Source organism: Xenopus tropicalis, chromosome 9 (genome assembly GCF_000004195.4).
Source record: "Xenopus tropicalis strain Nigerian chromosome 9, UCB_Xtro_10.0, whole genome shotgun sequence".
Taxonomy (NCBI): Eukaryota; Metazoa; Chordata; class Amphibia; order Anura; family Pipidae; genus Xenopus; species Xenopus tropicalis.
The window spans coordinates 55,391,599-55,413,207 of record NC_030685.2 but is presented as its reverse complement, the minus strand read 5'-3'; the positions used below and the strand labels follow the sequence as shown (position 1 = coordinate 55,413,207).

Here is a 21,609-nt window from a genome sequence, read left to right as displayed (position 1 = left end):
CTTAGGAATGTCATTTGTGTCACATCACATGACTCACAGATGCATGTGTATTATAATAAATAAAGTACCATCTGCATGTCTCTACCACCATATGCAATTGATAGGGTTTCCCCTTTTATTCGGTCAAAAGCTATGCATTTAAACTACTGCTGTTGGTGAAAATGACAAGTATAGCAAGGAAATCTATGGCAGGAAAAGTAAAGTATGGGAGATCTATGCCACACATGCACCCACACAACACTAAATAGTTATTTCTACATGAAAAGCAAAATGCAAGAAATATACAATAATTATATACAGTGTATATGAAAGTGTAAACCATAACCACATGGGGGTTGATTTAAAATAAACCACCTTCATGGTGATAGAACAGCATAATACAGCTACCAATCCCTAGGCAGAAATCGTATTAAAATTTCTGTCTGGGATATTTACTAATGTGAAAGCCAACCATGCAAACCTGAGAAATAAGAAGACTCTTTCTAACCACATATTTATCACAGTATAGTAAAGATTAGGGAATATGATGAGGCACAGAATACTCAAGCACAATGAATGGGGGACAGTAAAAAGGTCAAGACATGTTTTCCCCCTAATGTAAAAGAATGCTCTATTTGAAACACAGCAAATAGGGAAAACTAACAATAAGGTAACCTAACTGAATTCACACAGCACTGTCAATATTTGAGACAAAATGTAAAATAAATAGTGCACTCTTAAAATGCAATAATAAAGCATCACTTTACTTAGCTGCAAATCAGTGATAAGACCAAACCTTGATCTTTGGGTACATTTAGGGCTCTGGCACACCGGGTGATTAGTCGCCCGCAACAAATCTCCCTGTTCGCGGGCGACTAATCTCCCCGAAATGCCATCCCACCAGCGAAAATGTAAATCGCCGGTGGGATGGCATACGCGGTGGCGCGATTTCCCTGAAATTGTGGAAGTTTCCTCTCAAGGCACACATGACAACATAATCGAATACCGCATGAGTTATTAAAATGGATGTTTATTGGACTCTTCCTACCCCCTTTTTCAATGCTGGTTCAATGAATAGGGCTGAACATAAATTTTTTTAATTAGGAAATAAAACATGCCTGCACCCGGGACAATGCAATAGTTCTGGGACAGGCAAGAAAAAAAAGCAGCGAATCCACCAAGCGTGTGGCACTAGCCTTAGAAACAGATATAACAAAAACCATATATATCTCGTAATTAAACCATATATCTCTTGAATAAATGTCTAGTTTCATAGTTAACATACTGCCTAATATGAAAACTGCACTAAGTCTTACATCTAAGCTTACCACACACATCTGTATTAGCCAGGCCTCTCACTTTATTTAAAGGTCCGAAGAACCCCAAAATTAAAATGCGTACACCTGTTACCATCATATAGTCTTTCTGCATCTTCTAGAAAGCAATTTACTTTTACTGCGCAAAGCTTTCTGATCTTATGATATATTTATTATTAAACACTGCACTGAAAACAAGACAAAGCTAAATTAGTTGATATTAATGGAACATATTAAAATGTCTGCAGATATCAGAAAATAAAAAAAAGCAATCAAAAAGTTTCTATACTCCTTTTCCTGCCAGCTCAACAAATTGTACTCACTGGTTTCTATGGGTTACTGCCCCAGGTACCAATTTGCAAAGTGTTGACAAAGGAGTGCGACTTTGGCAAAATGAAAAGTAAAGGAAACAGAAGTAAAAGTAGGGTTAAAGGAAATAAATATTGTTCATACCTGGGGTAAATGTAATTGTAGGCCTTCACTTGGAATAGGCTGTCTGGATGGGGTCTGATCCAAGTGCATGTTAAAAAGCGATGCAAGGGCAGACTGTGCTGCTCTCGCCTTTGCAAGCTTCTTGTTCCTTCCAGATCCTTCAAATGTTTCATTGTCTACAGTTACAGACATCACAAAGTTCTTGGCATGACTTTCACCACTCTCTGAGACAAAGTCGTATTTAAGGCCAGGACGAAGCTCATTTAAAATCATTACAGGATTTTTTCCACTAGCTGGTGGGAACAAAGATGGTGTTGGAAGGGGAGACTGAATAAAATTACTGCTTCCAATCATCGATAAGCTATAGTCATTTGCAGAATTAAAGGATTCATTTCCATTAGAGCCCAAGAAAAAAACATGCTCGGACTGTTCTGGTTTTTCAAATCCATTAAACAGAGTATCTGGAAAGTCCGCTTGGTCAGAGGTAAAATCAGTATTAACAGACAGAGTTCTGCCCATTGCTAGATGAGCTTCTGATGCATTTGGGAATTGCACAAATGACCTTAAAGCCTTCTCGGCAGCATTAAGTTTAGCCTTCTTCTTAGTAGGTCCTGAACCTTCAAAAACTTGCCCATTTACTTCAACAGTCATAATAAAGACAGGTGCATGGACAGGTCCTGTCTGAGAAATAAGTTTGTACTGTAAGCCAGGCTTAATTTCATTCAGTTGCATTAGAGCATTTTTTGGCAACACAGGGCCTGGAATTTTCTTCCTCTTCTTAGGACGGAACTTGGAATGGCCATTGTTGCCTTCTTCTAAAGGCCGTTTTCTGCTGTTGCTTCCCTCACTCCCATTGGAAAGCTGAGCCCCATCCCCGGTGGCTTGGCCACTTCCTTCTTTTGCTGAAGCTCCATCCATGCGATTTTCCTTAACATCGGCGCTGCTTGAACCTGTAGTGCCCAGAAAGAGTAACTTACAACGCCTTCGTCGCAGGATCTTGTAAATGCAAAATTTATAGATTCCTTTATCTACTTTTGTCACTGGTTCAGTGTTGTGTGGTCACAGAATGGTATTACTGCATATCTAAGGTGCACAACAATGTTATGGGGTTTACAATTCAATACCTAAAACACATCCCATAGGTTATTTTTACGTTTACTACCTACAAGTAGTAAAGAGTTTTTATTTATTCCTATTAAAAGGGTGGCGGTTTCTGAGAAAAGTAAATAATTACGGGCAAACATTAAAATAATACTGATCATTATAGATGACTGTCTATATAAACCAATGATTACAAAAAAAGAGGTGTTTTTATTCTAATTTTTCACTACATATTTTATTCTAATTTATATCTCTTTACACAGGCAGTGAAATGGATATCTCAATATCTTACCACACAACACCCAGATATGGATATTTAAAGACAGATAAATTGGGGCTTTTCATTACTTGAGTTATCACAAAGGTTATTCTTCTCAGGAATCTTATATAAACTAAGCAAACACACACCACTTTACCCAGCCAACAAAGTTGATGGAATAATTGCTAAATTTTCATTTATAACATCCTCCAGCAAAAGCTTGATAGGTTACTCTTTTTGGCGCTCAACAGACCAAAAAAAGGCAAACAGTCACTACGGGTTAATGTAAAAGACATTTAAGAGATTACTGGTTAAATACTGGTCAAAAAAAAGGCAGTGAACGCAAAAGAAAAAAAGGAATAAGCATTGTATTTCTTTCCTCACTAATTGTAAAGCAGTGTTCTCCCCAGAAGGCAGTGAGCTGGGCAACTTACACAAAATGCTTCGAGATGCACCCAGATAAAAGGGGCTGAGGAGAACACTGAAACAAGTTTACCAACAGTTAAGAGAATTTAGATGCAATTTAAAAGTGTAATAGGATCTCAACAAAGTGTATACATTTGTTGAAATTTATTACAATGAACTCTATGAGAGATGGCCTTCTTGTAATTCGGAGCTATCTGTAAAATGGTTTTCCAGATAATGGAACCCATACCTCGAAATAACAAAAATTACATTCACTGTGCCAAGCTAAAGAAAATGAAATCCACATCTAAAGTATAGTGAAACTTAAGTTTTTCTTACAAGACTGGTACAGGTATAGGACCCGTTATCCAGAATGTTCACGACTTGGGCTTTTCCGGGATCCTTTTGTAATTTGGATCTTCATAACTTTAGTCTACTAAAAATCATTTAAATATTGAATAAACCCAATAGGATTGTTTTGCTTCCAGTAAGGATTCATTATATCTTAATTGGGATCAAATACAAGGTACTGTTTTATTATTACAGAGAAAAAGGAAACCATTTTTAAAAAATGTGAATTATTTGATTACAAATAATAATATTAGTAATAAGTAATAATAATAATAATAATAAGTAATATTAATAATAACTAATAATAATTACAATGGCGTCTTTGGGAGATGGTCTTTCTGTAATTTGGAACTTTCTGGATAACGAGTTTCCGGATAAGGGATCCCATACCTGTACCATAATTCTGCTGCTAATTTCTACAGAGCAATAGATTCTGTAAATAAATACTATGATAGCTTAATTGCTGAAGCAAAAACAAGTTTTAGTTCTTAGCTGGATGCAGAAATTAAAAAAAAAAAGAACTGTATTCTGTACAGACTGCTGAAACATTTTATAACAAACCGTGCCCAATATATTAACAAAGAAAATAATAGTATTGAAGATGTTGTTTTTTTATCAAAAAGAAGAAATAGAAATGTATGGAAGTTGTATCATGCCATCACACAGAAGAGACTCACCACCCTACACCGGCAGATGCCTTTAACACATTTATTGCAGAGTAAAGTGGCACTAAATCTGTTAAAGGCATCTGCTGGTGTGGGGTGGTATGCTTCCTCCCAATATGAGTCACCACTGGATGGTTTGGCTTGCAAACAGCATGGAAAGTGTAAGCACCCGGTTAAAAACAAGTAAGTTGTTTGCCAAACAGACTATTTTCATCACATAGAAGATCACACTGTAAGTATTACAATGAATTAGCATCACTTTTCATAATTATAATCTGTATATATCTAATACGCACACTAATAGCGATTTTTAAATGTATTTGTTTGCAAAAACGTCTGGACCAGTGCTCAGTTCTAGGCTACAATTTGCTTATAATTAAAATTAGTATCATAAGGGAACCGCTATATTGTGTGTAATTACTTTATTTTAACATGGGGCAAAAATATTGAATTTGGGTAAAATAGGTGTAAGGTACATATTTACATACCCTTGGTGAACAATGGATTGGACAAAAAAAAAGAAATTAGTGGCCAAACCAATGTGAATGCTAATAACTGAAATACCTTTATGGAGGATGAGTGGTAAATTAGACAAAAAAAATGTATTAGTAACCAATCCAATTCACGTGAAGTTTGTATTGGTTTAAGAAACACTACATATGCACAAAAGCACTCCAAGGCCAAAGAATATAAATAAAGTGAATTTCTAATTCCACTGTGAAATGTAAAAGGTGATTTGGAGCTCAAGATTAATTGCATGCAGTCACAGGTTAGTTGCTGGAAAAGTTTCATAAACATGAAACAGCACGATATTGGCTCCTGGGGATGGGACTTTATTTTACTTTTTATTTTTCTTTACTTTTGTCTTTTCTGACTGCTGTAGCCCCAAAAACATAGCACTTTAGGAAAAGGGCCACTGTAACACGTGCTCATTTTGGTTCTTGAGCCCTTTCCCACGTCACAACAGGATTACTGTCATGGTTTCTGGCAAACCTCATACATACTTTCTCAGGGTTTATATTTCACTGTTACGCAGAGCTCTAGATACAGATAAACCATACATACATGCAGTAGGGTACCATTATATCAGCAGAGACTTCACATTTTGTTAAAACAGAGGGAAAATGGTGCAACAACAAATAGACAGATATACAGACAGATATAATCTAAAGAAGAACCAACACTTTGCTTCACTGTGCTTTACCTTTATTTTACTATATAAAGTTAAATACAATTAAATAAAGATAAAGCACAGTGGAGCACAGAATTGGAGTGCAGGTTCTTCTTTTGATTATACATAAACCAATTAACAGTGCACCCAGCAGATTAAATGTGTATTAAAAGTGTATACACACACATATATACATTGTGTACACTGTGACGTGGCGGCACGCGAGGCTACATATTTTGGCCATATTAGAACATTACATATTTTGTGCACAGCTGGTAGGGTAGAACATTAAATGAGAGGCCAAGATACAGTGGTGTGAAAAACTATTTGCCCCCTTCCTGATTTCTTATTCTTTTGCATGTTTGTCACACAAAATGTTTCTGATCATCAAACACATTTAACTATTAGTCAAAGATAACACAAGTAAACACAAAATGCAGTTTTTAAATGAGGGTTTTTATTATTTAGGGAGAAAAAAAATCCAAACCTACATGGCCCTGTGTGAAAAAGTAATTGCCCCCTGAACCTAATAACTGGTTGGGCCACCCTTAGCAGCAATAACTGCAATCAATCGTTTGCGATAACTTGCAACAAGTCTTTTACAGCGCTCTGGAGGAATTTTGGCCCACTCATCTTTGCAGAATTGTTGTAAATCAGCTTTATTTGAGGGTTTTCTAGCATGAACCGCCTTTTTAAGGTCATGCCACAACATCTCAATAGGATTCAGGTCAGGACTTTGACTAGGCCACTCCAAAGTCTTCATTTTGTTTTTCTTCAGCCATTCAGAGGTGGATTTGCTGGTGTGTTTTGGGTCATTGTCCTGCTGCAGCACCCAAGATCGCTTCAGCTTGAGTTGACGAACAGATGGCCGGACATTCTCCTTCAGGATTTTTTGGTAGACAGTAGAATTCATGGTTCCATCTATCACAGCAAGCCTTCCAGGTCCTGAAGCAGCAAAACAACCCCAGACCATCACACTACCACCACCATATTTTACTGTTGGTATGATGTTCTTTTTCTGAAATGCTGTGTTACTTTTACGCCAGATGTAACGGGACACGCACCTTCCAAAAAGTTCAACTTTTGTCTCGTCGGTCCACAAGGTATTTTCCCCAAAGTCTTGGCAATCATTGAGATGTTTTTTAGCAAAATTGAGACGAGCCTTCATGTTCTTTTTGCTTAAAAGTGGTTTGCGCCTTGGAAATCTGCCATGCAGGCTGTTTTTGCCCAGTCTCTTTCTTATGGTGGAGTCGTGAACACTGACCTTAACTGAGGCAAGTGAGGCCTGCAGTTCTTTAGATGTTGTCCTGGGGTCTTTTGTGGCCTCTCGGATGAGTTGTCTCTGCGCTCTTGGGGTAATTTTGGTCGGCCGGCCACTCCTGGAAAGGTTCACCACTGTTCCATGTTTTTGCCATTTGTGGATAATGGCTCTCACTGTGGTTCGCTGGAGTCCCAAAGCTTTAGAAATGGCTTTATAACCTTTACCAGACTGATAGATCTCAATAACTTTTGTTCTCATTTGTTCCTCAATTCCTTTGGATCTTGGCATGATATCTAGCTTTTGAGGTGCTTTTGGTCTACTTCTCTGTGTCAGGTAGCTCCTATTTAAGTGATTTCTTGATTGAAACAGGTGTGGCAGTAATCAGGCCTGGGGGTGACTACAGAAATTGAACTCAGGTGTGATAAACCACAGTAAAGTTATTTTTTAACAAGGGGGGCAATCACTTTTTCCCACAGGGCCATGTAGATTTGGAGTTTTTTTTTCTCCCTTAATAACGTAAACCTTCATTTAAAAACTGCATTTTGTGTTCAATTATGTTATCTTTGACTAATAGTTAACGGTTTTTGATGAGCAACATTTAAGTGTGACAAACATAAAAAAGAATAAGAAATCAGGAAGGGGGCAAATAGTTTTTCACACCACTGTACATTTATTTAAAGGGATTCACAAAGGCAAAACTTGAGCTCTAACAATTTTTCCCTTTAACCCTTTCACTGCCAGCTGTTTTGAACAAAGCGGAACTTCTACTGCCAGACAGTTTTTGAACATTTTGCACTGTTTCACTTTAGGGGCCTTTCCTTGGGGGGACTTTTAGTTTACCCAGGAAAACAATATATTGTTTTTTTCAGGACAACCTAAGCTTTTAAAATATGGTAGAATTTTTGTGTAATTCCAATTTTGTAACAAGATATAGGCTTCTAAATGTATAAAAAATGAAAAAAAAAATTATATTTTCCATAATATAAACACACATACCAGAAAAAAAAAATATTTTATGCATGAAAATACACCTGATTTGGAAAGTCCCATGTCTCCTGAACGTGCCAATACCAAATATATATAGTTTTATGGAGATTTCTCACATGTATAGGTCAAAAACTCTCAGCAATACACTACCAAATTTCCAAAGCACTGCTCCAGAAAGCTGCATACTTTAGATTTTAAGGCCAAAAATTCCGCTAACAGAAAGTTTATCCCAGAAAATGTTACATTTTTAGAAAGAAGAGATTCTGGGGAATCCAGAATAGGCACAACTGTCTGTCTACTCCAAACTATCAAGTCGCAATGCTTTGCTAAAGTTATTGGTTTTTATCAAAATTTGTGAAATTTTTTTAAAATCGCTTCAAAGCTTCCAGTCTATAGTATCTTAACTCCTAAAGGTCATAAAGTAACCAAATAAAACACCCTAAATATGAATGCCAGGGGTCCACTGAACAGTTTGATGCCCAATATGTATAGGTTTAGCTAAGTATGTGGCATGTAGGGGCCCCAATGTGAACATACACCCATATGCACTGTCATTTCTGTCATTTCAGCTTCTGCAAAATCAACATTTACATCATTACATGTGGGATAATGCTAGTAAAATGTACATTCACCCCAGAAAGCCATATATTTTTGGAAAGTACACATTCCCCCGAATCTAAAATGGGTACCCATGTCTTTCTACTCCACAGTACCAAGCCGCAAAGCTTTCCTAAAGTTGGCAATTTTGATAACATTTCCAAGAATCCACTCAAAGCTTCCAGTTTCAAGCATCTTATCTCCCACATAACATTAGGTACCAAGATAAAACACCCTAAATATGAACGCCAGGGGCCCACTTAACAGTTTGATGCCCAATATGTATAGGTTTACCTAAGTATGTGGCATGTAGGGGCCCCAATGAGAACATACACCCATATGATCTATCATTTCAGCTTCTGCAAAATCAATAAATTTACATCATTATATGTGGGATAATGCTAGTAAAAAGTACATTCACCCCAGAAAGTCATATATTTTTGGAAAGTACACATTCCCCCGAATCTAAAATGGGTACCCATGTCTTTCTACTCCACAGTACCAAGCCATAAAGCTTTTCTTAGTTTGACGATTTTTATGGCATTTCCAAAAATCACCTCAAAACTTCCACTATGCAGCATCTTATTTTCTACAGGTCATTAGGTACCAAGACAAAACACCCTAAATATGAACCCCAGAGGTCTACTGAACAGTTTGATGCCCAATATGTATAGGTTTACCTAAGTATGTGGCATGTAGGGGCCCCAATGTGAACATATACCCATATGTACTGTCATTTCTGTCATTTCAGCTTCTGCAAAATCAACATTTACATCATTACATGTGGGATAAAGCTAGTAAAAAGTACATTCACCCCAGAAAGTCATATATTTTTGGAAAGTACACATTCCCCCGAATCTAAAATGGGTACCCATGTCTTTCTACTCCACAGTACCAAGCCATAAAGCTTTCCTAAGATTGACGATTTTTATGGCATTTCCAAAAATCACCTCAAAACTTCCACTATGCAGCATCTTATTTTCTACAGGTCATTAGGTACCAAGACAAAACACCCTAAATATGAACCCCAGCGGTCTACTGAACAGTTTGATGCCCAATATGTATAGGTTTACCTAAGTATGTGGCATGTAGGGGCCCCAATGAGAACATATACCCATATGTACTGTCATTTCAGCTTCTGCAAAATCAACATTTACATCATTACATGTGGGATAAAGCTAGTAAAAAGTACACTCACCCCAGAAAGTCATATATTTTTGGAAAGTACACATTCCCCTGAATCTAAAATGGGTACCCATGTCTTTCTACTCCACAGTACCAAGCCATAAAGCTTTCCTAAGTTTGATGATTTTTATGACATTTCCAAAAATCACCTCAAAACTTCCACTATACAGCATCTTATTTTTTACAGGTCATTAGGTACCAAGATAAAACACCCTAAATATGAACCCCAGAGGTCTACTGAACAGTTTGATGCCCACTGTACATAGGTTTATCAAAGTACATGGCACTTAGAGACCCCCAAATATACCTTGTGCACACTAATTTCATGGCTTATCTTTACCTAATTCATAAACACATGGCAGTTTTATGAGGGGTAGAAGCTGCAGAAATGTAGGGTGACCCCTAAAATCCCTATATTTTTGGAAACTACACATTCTGACAAATCCAACAAGGGTAAAGAGTCCTTTCTACACCAAAGTACCAATCTGCAAAGCTTTCCTAAAGCTAGCGGTTTTTATGACATTTCAGAAAATCACATAAAAATGTTGCAGTTTGCCGCATTTATCTCACACAATTTCTTGCATACAATGGCAAATCACCCCAAATAGGAACACCAGAGGCCTACTGAACAGTTTGATGCCCAATATGCATAGATATACCAAAGTCTGCGATATGTACTGACCCCAAAATGAAAATAGCGCATAAGGATTTCTCGCCTGCCAGCTCAGCTTTTGCACACAGAGCCCCCTGACAGCCTATTATATGCAGTAAGACCCCCAAACTACACAGGGACCCCCAGAAAACCATATATTTTTGGAAAGTACACATTCTGACAAATCCAACAAGGGTAAAGAGTCCTTTCTACACCAAAGTACCAATCTGCAAAGCTTTCCTAAAATTAGTAGTTTTTATGACATTTGAGAAAATCGCATAAAAATGTTGCAGTTTGCCGCATTTATCTCACACAATTTCTTGCGTACAAAGGCAGCACACCCCAAATAGGAACACCAGAGGCCTACTGAACAGATTGATGCCCAATATGCATAGATATACCAAAGTCTGCGGTATGTACTGACCCCAAAATGAAAATAGCGCATAAGGATTTCTCGCCTGCCAGCTCAGCTTTTGCACACAGAGCCCCTTGACAGCCTATTATATGTAGTAAGACCCCCAAACTACACAGGGACCCCCAGAAAACCATATATTTTTGGAAAGTACACATTCTGACAAATCCAACAAGGGTAAAGAGTCCTTTCTACAGCAAAGTACCAATCTGCAAAGCTTTCCTAAAGTTAGTAGTTTTTATGACATTTGAGAAAATCGCATAAAAATGTTGCAGTTTGCCGCATTTATCCCACACAATTTTTAGCGTACAAAGGCAGCTCACCCCAAATAGGAACACCAGAGGCCTACTGAACAGATTGATGCCCAATATGCATAGATATACCAAAGTCTGCGGTATGTACTGACCCTAAAATGAAAATAGCGCATAAGGATTTCTCGCCTGCCAGCTCAGCTTTTGCACACAGAGCCCCCTGACAGCCTATTATATGCAGTAAGACCCCCGAACTACACAGGGACCCCCAGAAAACCATATATTTTTGGAAAGTACACATTCTGATGAATTCAAAATAGGTAAAGTTATTTTTGTACACCAAAGTTGCACATGGCAAAGCTACGCTAAAACAGATCAGGAATACTAATATAGGGATAAAAATGTGCAAATCAATGAAACAACAAAATAAGTCACACGACAGCATAATTAGTGGTCAGAATATCTGATCCAATAGTCACGCTGTCAAAATAAACAGTTTTGGGGGGAAATAAAAAAAAAAAAAAAAGAAGTAAAATGAAAAAAAAATTTAAAAAAATTTAAAAAGTTTTTGTGAGTTTGTGTATACATGTGCACATGTAAAAGTTGTGTGACAGTGTGTATATGAGTGTATATGAGTGTATATAAGTGTATATGAGTGTATATAAGTGTGCAAAGTGGAAAAAAAAAACAAAAACTGCTAAATTGTGTTGTATGTGTGTATAAATGTATATAAATGTGTGTAAGTGTGTGTAAAAGTGTGTATAAACAAAAATAAAGTCACACTTACCTGTCTGAAGGTCAGATCGGTTCCCTGCTTCTCCTTCCTGCAGTCGCCGAGGAAGTAGGTGGGAGGCGGCTCTGGGGGGGGGAAGCAGGAAGCTGTACAAGCAGCAGATGCGATGCGATCGCATCTGCTGCTTGTAGGATGGTCCTGCGATAATCGCATCGCAGGACCATCCCCCCCAACCCCCTCGGCTCGTTGCCGAAGGGGTTGGGGGCGCATCTGTCTCTCTGCACCGGCGGCTTTTGCCGCCGATGCAGAGAGAAGCGCTAAGGGACAAAGAACGTAGGTACTACGTCGTTAGCAGGCAACTGCTTTTTTTAAAACGACGTAGTACCTACGGTCTTGGCAGGGAAAGGGTTAATAAATCTGCAAACCTTCAGAATATCAAACACAACTTTGCTAAGAAGAAAACAAAATAAAGAAGCCCCTTATAACATCAATATCTTACTCAGATTCTCTTCATCATCAACATCCATTGTGAAATACTTTTGCTGGTTTCTTGAATGGCGGATAGCGCTCAACTCTGCAATTAAACGAAAAAAAAAACAAAAAAACAGCATTATTGTGGAACAGAGGAACATTTCTATATAAATACAATATATTTTCCAAGAAAAAAAACACATGGGCTCACCACTTCATAGCTCATATCCTCATATATTCTTAATTCAACAGAAAATTATGCTTTATATGTTATATATATTTTAAGCTTTGTATATAAGTAGGGGATATGGGTGGGAATATGAGTGAAAAACATTGATATGCAAACTGTCCAGTTAATCTTATTAGATAAAACGCTGCAATTAATATCCTACACATTGACAAATACTAAAAAGGCCGTTTTTAAAAACACTGAAAAAGTTAATGTTTCTGATTTTTTCAGCATTTTAAAGGAATACTGTCACAGGAAAACATGTTTGTTTCAAAACGCATCAGTTAATAGAGCTTCTCCAGCAGAATTCAAATTAATTTTGAAATTTCACATGGGGCTAGCCATAGTCTTCATTTCCCAGGGTGCCACAGCCATGTGACTTTTGCTCTGATAAACTTCAGTCACACTTTACTGCTGAGCTGCAAGTTGGAGTGATATCACCCCCTGTTCCCTTTACCCCCCAGCAGCTGATCAGCAGAACAATGGGAAGGTATAAAGATAGCAGCTCCCAGTGGATAATAGAAAAGCACTCAAAAGTAAAAAATCCAAGTCCGGCTTGAGACTACTGCGGTTACATGGGAGTAAGAGAAACAACAGGTTATCTAAAAGCAGTTCTAATGTGTAGCACTGGCTCAGAATCAGGCACAATGCAGTGAAATGGCTGCCTACACACCAATATTACAAACATAAAAATGCATTTGTTGGTTTAAGAACACCATTTTACATGGTCCAAACACCCACTGACTTCAATGTATTTTGCAAGAAAAAAAAATGCCCATTAACTTTGGTGTGTTTCATTTTTCCTGCAAAGCAAAACAGAACAAATTCACTGATTAGTGCCAAACATGTGTTTGTTCGTTTCTGCATTTTCCCAGTGGTGGGTTTTCTATGTTAGAGGTATGAGCTGATCTGGGTATCTCCATGGGTCTGTACCAAAGGGCACTGTTAATATGGATGTAATAGGCTATGTTGCCATATGATGGAATGCATATAAAATCTACCACACAGCAAACACAAATGCCCATGTGTATGAGAACTTAGGGCACACTCAGGTAGGTGATTTGCTCTCTACTCAGCCTTCAGTGGGTCCTGCTGCATTTATATGTTCTCTTATGGGCAGTGAATATAGGGTTGCTACTAGGGATAAGCAAATTTGCAAGGTTTTGCTTTGCCAAAAAATCTGCAAAACCAGAGAAAATTTGCAAAATGGCATTATGCACCGCCAAACGCAAAGGAGTCAAAGACTGCTTCTTTTTATGGCAAATGCTTTAAAGTCAATAAGGCATTTTCCCTTTTGTTTTTTCTTTAAATCACGCCACTGGTGAAAATAGGCACAAAAAAAATAGCCTGCAGGTGTGAATAAATGTAGGAATGAGTATTTTCATAGCAAAACGTCTTTGGTAAGTGTCTAAAATGTCTTTGGTAAGTTCTACTTTCCCTTCAAATCTATGTGTATCTGGCAGCTTTCAGAGCAAATGGCAGATGCAGCAGACATCTCCATCGCAGATGCTCCAGACTCTGGAGACAGAGGTTTAGCATGATAAACTCAGAAACTCCCTATGAACCAAGTATTTAGCTCACAGCCTGGAGCACTACTTGCTTGGTCTCTGCTGGTGCTACATTTTCCTGATAAATATAGTACAGATATGGGACCTGTTATCCAGAATACCCAAAAATCGTTAAAATGTTAATTTAACCAAACAGAATTGTTCTGCCTCCAATAAGAATTAATTATAGCTGAAACCAGTCAAATAATTAACACTATAGTGCAGCGTTTTTCAACCACTGTTCCGCGGCACACTAGTGTGCCGCGAGATATTGCCTGGTGTGCCGTAGGCAGGGCACCAATGTACTAGGGGGGCACTGCTGCTGGGCACCAATGTACTAGGGGGGCACTGCTGCTGGGCACCAGTGTACTAGGGGGGCACTGCTCTTGGCACCAATGTACTAGGGGGGCACTGCTGCTGGGCACCAGTGTACTAGGGGGGCACTGCTCTTGGCACCAATGTACTAGGGGGGCACTGCTCTTGGCACCAATGTACTAGGGGGGCACTGCTGCTGGGCACCAATGTACTAGGGGGGCACTGCTGCTGGGCACCAGTGTACTAGGGGGGCACTGCTCTTGGCACCAGTGTACTAGGGGGGCATTGCTGCTGGGCACAGAGTTAAATTTTTTAACATTTTCTAATGGTGGTGTGCCTCGTGATTTTTTTCATGAAACAAGTGTGCCTTTGCCCAAAAAAGGTTGAAAAACACTGCTATAGTGTATGCTGCTCATGCACTCAAACCAAATGTTTTATGTGAGGAAAAAATAAAAATAAAAAAAGAAATGAAAAAGAGTGAGAAACAGCAATAAAAAATGTAAAAATAATTTGAAAAAATGTTTCTGCATATAACTCATTATGTATAATGAAATGCAACTTTCACTGCCTGCGCCAAGAGGGTACTCAGTAGGCCAACAAGTGAAAAGCATTTGCAGATTGCTGAGACACTTCGGGGTTGGGGATGTTCACTTTGTGCTGCTTTTGGCACCACATCTGGTGTTTCACTGGTCTGTGTAACTTTGAGGCAGACTGAAGACACAGCTGATACATCAGTTCACGTTTAATAAGAAACCAAATGCAGAATAAGTCCTGTGAGTGTGGCATTATTAGACTGTATATTTGCTTTGTGATGAGTACTGCACCCAGGCTAACATATTCCATTGTATAATTGAGTGCCTGACCTCCTCTATGTACATATTATATTATATATATACACACACACACACACGCATACATACAGAAATATATACACACATACTCAATTTCTCACAAAATTGAATTTAGACTGCAGCCATATAGAATGCTCGGAACATTGGGTTTTCCAATGAATCAGCAGGTAGAATTTATTGGTCACCTGTTTAAAAGCAAACATCTTATTGGTTGCTATTGGTTACTGCTCCTGGGCAAACTTAGTGCCTTTTATAACATATGGGGGTAAGTCTGTTTAAACATTAAATCAGCCCAATAGGATTATTTTGTTTCAAATAAGGATTCATATCTTAGCTGGGATCAAGTACAAAGATACTGTTTTATTATTACAGAGAAAAATGTGAATTATTTGATTGAAACGAACTAAGGGAGATTGGACAATTATGAGTTATTTTTAATAGCTACTTTGCAAATCAAGAAAATCACCCCTTATCTTGAAATCATCTCTCACCAAAAATTAAAAATACACTAATAGAAATATTCTGTCATATAATTTTTTAAAAAGAGGTTTTATATAATTGTTACCGAAATGTGTTTTCATTCCAGGTTTCTTTTGACAGATCAGCAGAAGCTAAATTACAATGGAAGGTTATCAAACGTGTTTTCAAAGTAATCTATTCAGGTCATACCTTCTGCCATAGATTTGATGAGAATGCCTAAAATGAAACAGAAAAATAAATATCATGAGCATTTCAGTAAGAACCTGTATATTTACATCAAGAGAGAGAAAAAGAAAAAGCATTCCTGTCTAAATATATTTTATATATATATATATATATATATATATATATATATATATATATATATACACACATACACACTTTGATTATATATATTATTTTTTAATGTATTTATTATTTTAATAATAATATATATGCCCTTGTTTAACAGTAGTCCCCTGAATCGTTTTTGCTGAACATACTTATTGCCTATTGTTTTAATTACAAAAAAATCTTTATTTATTGAGCTAAATTAGGAGATTGAAGCTAATACATGTTTGATTCTTGCGAGGCAGATAATTATAATACCAGAGTACAATCCAACCCCTTCACCCTTTGATGTGGCTGTTTTGTTAGCAGGAGTCCATACTTTTCTAGCAGGGGCTTATCTAATTATCAACATCACAAGGACCAAACATAGAGCCACTTCAATTTCCTGTTTAGCTCAAGAAATAGCAAGAAAAACAAATTTTAAAATATACTGACATGGAGGTAGACTGCCCCTTTAATACAATTTTCCTATATAACTAAACAGTATAGCATAAAATTAAAAACCCTAAAAGTCATTTAAAAGAGTAGTGTTTAAAAATGATTAACAGGATACGGAAAAAGAAATTCAATTAAGGGGAAAATAACAATAAAATATAATAAATTATAATAACCACTTTGGTGCAACTAACAGTAGATAGACATCCTTTAAAGTACCAGGCCTGATTACAGCCAGATGCTATTAAGTTAAAATGCCAATGAGAATAATAACCATGCCAGTTATCACGCCTGGATAAACCTTACAATAATGAATATATTTTTCAAGATTAATTTTCCAGTGTTGAATAAAGCAGATCTGTATTTAAGGCTACTGTTACGTTATAATAGAAAAGGATTCACAACCCCGTGTCAAGCATGATACATAGACCAATGTTTTGTTTTAGGGACAAGTTTTATGCAAAAAATAAGTATTATACTCTTACAGCAGTCTAACTAAATTAACTACAGATATAAAAAATAATATGAACAGACATTCCACTCCAACTAATGCCCCAACCTTAGTGCATTAATTGGTACATACATTTATTTTACAGCAGTTTTTTTTAGTTACTTCCTTGTCTAGTGTAAAGCTCACCCCTTTTGCTTTTGTCTCTGCAACTAGGATGACCTCAAAGAGGTGCCTGCTGTGCGTGGCTGATTGATTTTAATTGGAGCAGAGATAGTGAGCATGCTCAATAGTCATCTCTGTAAGGTTTTCATAGCAGCACATCGCTTTGTTGCTTCGTTTGCAGGAGTAAACCGACATGTAAAGCCTACATTTGCCTACAATGTATATCAGTTGGACAGGTCCCCCCCACCCAAATGGCATCATTTGTACTGTATATATCCCCTCTGTTTGCCTGCACCATCACATTTTCCTAAAGCAAATAGCATCTTTCACCGGTGGCCATTTTTTCTCTCTGATACATAATCAGATACATTTAAATCTGCAAACAGCACATACACACACACACAGACCCTTATTCAGCATACATTTCATCAAGAATACAGGCTCACACAGGCAGAACTGTCTCTGATAAAAGTTCTGCTTTGTTTGAGCTGAGCTCAGGAGAGGAGGTTAGGAGAGAAAAAATTGAAGCAGACAGCTAGAGCTGAGTTTCTATGGGAACTAGCAATGCCATCTCTTTACTGGCTGCTAGACTGGGGGGCGTGTTTAGAAATCTGAGCTTAGAACAACTGAGCATGTCTGACAAGCCAGGAATCAAAGCAAATTCCCGAGGGAGGGGGCCGAGTGGGTTACAGGAGAAGAAGGAAATCTAAGTGATTAAGGGGAGGCTGCAGCCTTACTATTAACCTCTGGACAACCAGTGTGGCAGGTATTGAAAGATTTCAAAGAGGCTGTTCACTGATTACATTTTTGTGTGTGGGGTTTACATGTTCTTTAAGTGATGCATATCACTTTTCACCAGCAATTCCCTCTGTTGCCAGTGGAAAGGCATTTCTGAGAGATTTGTTGCTCACAGTAGCAGAGATCTATTGTGGGTCGACTAATCTCCCCGTGTACCAGAGCCCTAAATGTCCTTGCTGTAAGCACACTGGCATTTGGAGTGCCTACTGTACAACATTTTGAGGGGATACAACACTTACAACTCCTGCCCCACTACAATTTATAAGGGGAATGTGAACCTATTCAATTCAATGTGTAGTTGAAATCTATAAGGGGCAACATCTGGATCGAAATATAACCCTTTTCTTCTCATTTGTAGTGAGTATCCTTATCTGATAAAGTTGATACATTCGTAAAGTTATTTAATTTAGAGTTATGCTTCCTTTTCTGAATCTGTCTCCCTTCTCTGGTTCCCCTGGTGCCAAGGCATGCCTCTTCAGAACAACAGTACATTAATAAAGAAAGTACACAAAGCAAGCACGCAGAATAACTTTTAAAGAGCCTCTTCTCTGATGAAGTGCCCAAGGGCCAGAAATATGTTAGGAGGGTGGAGTTTGGGGACCATGTGATACTGAGATGCACTTGTATGTCATTTGGTATGGTATGCACAACATTGATTTGTTTGATTGCATTTTTGTAACCAATAAATGTCTTGTATGTAATACCACAAATGTTTTTTTTTTTGTTTTTGTTTAATGGCATATAAAGAGCCCATAACCTACTCAAAGATAAAGTCAAAGTCAATAAATATTACTAACAGACAACAATAATCATTATGGCTTCTAAATGTCCCTAAGTTAGTGGAGATTTTGGTGAATATGTATTTGCTGCCCTAATATGTCTCTGAACTATGGCTAAATGACTGATACACCAACATTTTCTTAAATCTAAAGGGATGCAGCTGTAGTATATTTGTAGTATATTTAGTAAGTATATTTAAGAACAAGGGGTGCATTATTTCATATATACCACAGCTGTGCAATATGAAGCCATTCCTAATCCATATCCCTAAATCTTCTTACAGGGGGTTGGGTGTTATCAAAGACAGTGGGTGCTGTTGTGTTATGTTTAACCATATAGGAGTCCCAACAGGAAATTACTCCTTAAAAGGCACTGTCATTACCTTACTCTTCCATTTTCTTTCTTGCTCTTTTCAATACAGAATACAAGTCACATAAGCTTTTTTGAGAAAACTCACACGTTTAGGTTTTCTATCCCACCCCACCATAATATGAGGGCAAGGACATGGATGTGCTTGGATCTTCACTACAGAAAGAGGTGAAGATGGATAAAACAGCGTATGTTAAATATTTCGATTATATTTCATTTAGGATTATGCTATTAAAATTAACATAGAAAATGGTTTAAACATTCTGTTAAAAGTACTGTGGCACTGTAGAACAAAGCAACTGTTCTATTGCCAAAAAGAAAAGCTATTACTGTGGATTATCATCGCCCAGCTAGTTCCAATCGTTAGCTTGCCTTGGTTTATCATCTTTAGTCTTGAATTTGTACATTACATTTACAACTGTAATTATTCCTGTGCTATAAACATTGTCTGTATGACTTTTTAATTCAACATCGTATTGCTGGTAATCATTGCATTTTGTTTCAGGGATCTGAGATGTTATATTGAGGATTAGAAAAGGGGTTTAACTTGAATCTGAAAGTTGTATTTTTTTATATTAAACACATCATTTATTATGTTTAAAGCACTGGGATGGCATAAAAATTGTTGGTTTCATCTGTTATTTTAGGTAAAGTGTCCCATGAAATTCTAAATATATGAGGTTTAAAATGGTTTTTAAAATGTGGTTTATGCTGTTAAAAGGTGGTGGTTAGTAGCTCTGAAAAGTTGCCGTAAAATGCAATATAACTTATATAAGCAGAAACCTCAAATGCTCTAATGTATGGAGCATGTCAGCTTCCACAGGGTCAGCCAAATGGGGCCAGAAATGGTGCTGTCCATAGCAGGGAAAGCTGTGTTTTCTCACTGTACAGTAATGCCACTGATGTGCTATCTCCCTATCATAAAAAGTACATTTCTTACGCAGGGGCAGTAAATATTAAAAAATACTATAGAAAGAAGATATAATCATGATTAGGAACCACATCCTTACTATTATCTTTATATAGCACAAACTTTACAGAGCACTGATTGTTTATCATTTACATTAGTCCTGCCTGTGTGAAGCTTATAATCTAACTTTCCCTTTTGAATTTACACAGGGTCAGTGAACTATATAATAAAAAAAAAAAGAATTAAAGCTATTACTATTGTATGTATATTAGAATATTCCTATAATTACAATAATATTGATTAAGTACATCCAAATATCCATCCAAGTACATCCAAATATCTATGTGCTGCAAAGCACCACATATCTTATCCTTTTCCAATGAGACTAAGCTTAATCACAGAACATGCATAAAATCTCCACTCTAAAGTCTCGTATAGTGAAAATACTAGACTTCTAGGCAAAATCAAAATACAGGTATGGGACCTGTTATCCAGAATGCTCGGGACCTGGGGTTTTCTGGATAAGGGATCTTTCCGTAATTTGGATCTCCATGCCTTAAGTCTGCCAAAAAAACATTTAAATATTGAATAACCCCAATAGGATTGTTTTGCCTCCAATAAGGATTCATTATATTTTAGTTGGGATCAAGTACAAGGGACTGTTTTATTATTACAGAGAAAAAGGAAATAATTTTAAAAAATTAGAATTATTTGCTTATAATGGAGTCTATGGTAGATGGCCTTTCCGTAATTCAGAACTTTCTGGATAACAGGTTTCCAGATAAGGGATCCCATACCTGTAGTACCAAACAAAGAGATTGAAATGTTGCTACAGTGAAACTCCTTAATGAAATATACTGAAATATGGAAATTGCCCAGCCATTTCATTTGACAGTGAAAATCAGGCATATGAATGATTTGGCTAAAGGCTGGGACTCTTTGAAACTCAAGAGAGTAGAATTAGTATGACAGAAATTGCTTTATTAATAATTCCTTCTAATTATAGCTGAGAAATACTTAAAGAAGTGCTGGTTAGTGTATGAAATTCATTAACCTAGCCCTAGCCAGAGAAGCTAGAATAATTCCCCTGTTATAGGGGAAACTTATAACTACATCCATTTTTTGTAGAAAAAAAAAAAAAAAAAGAGTAATAAAACAGCAACATTATTTCTGGGAAAGGGGTTTGTTACAGAACTAGGACAAAATAGTGCTGTTAGGGGATATTGAGAATACAGTGGAGCAGCATGAATTTTGCACATCCAAATAAACATAACAGATTTCTGGAAATGTAGAAATTTGCCAGCCATATAGCTAAGCTGCATGTACAAATCATTATCTAGCTTCCCTATTAGAAAATAACCCTACCTTATAAATAGTAAATGCCACAAGAGGTTTACAAATGAAATTATCTTGTTTTAAGCTAAAGCATACATTCCGATGTTTTAAAGTAAAAATTATATTAACCACTTAATAACTGAATCTAGCAAGTCACACAGCATACTGCAAGAACTATATAAGCCTGGATAGTGGCATTGGATGGTAAAATATATAAGTTAATTTTATACACAATCAGCTAAGTGTTATTTTTTTTTTTTTTTGCACACACAAATAAATATCTAAAATCAGTAAGAGCAAAGGTACTATCAGAAATACAGCAAAGGAGAAAATGCACAAGAGTGAAATACCATTCCATAAGAGTAAATAAAAGAAATACGCATTCCATA

General features: G+C 37.1%; 1 protein-coding gene across 4 annotated transcripts in view; it reads right to left on the bottom strand.

The window, feature by feature from the left end:
• adarb1 (adenosine deaminase, RNA-specific, B1) overlaps positions 1 to 21,609 on the bottom strand; it is a 54,864-nt gene that overhangs the window by 11,184 nt on the left and 22,071 nt on the right. For 2 of the 4 annotated variants that reach the window (XM_012969942.3, XM_031892454.1), the window contains exons 2-4: positions 15,840 to 15,866; positions 12,257 to 12,331; positions 1,749 to 2,677 (exon numbers count right to left, since the gene is read on the bottom strand). In XM_012969942.3, the coding sequence (XP_012825396.2) occupies positions 1,749 to 2,677; positions 12,257 to 12,331; positions 15,840 to 15,849 (1,014 nt within the window). In that variant the 5' untranslated portion in view covers positions 15,850 to 15,866. 4 annotated transcript variants of the gene reach the window in all.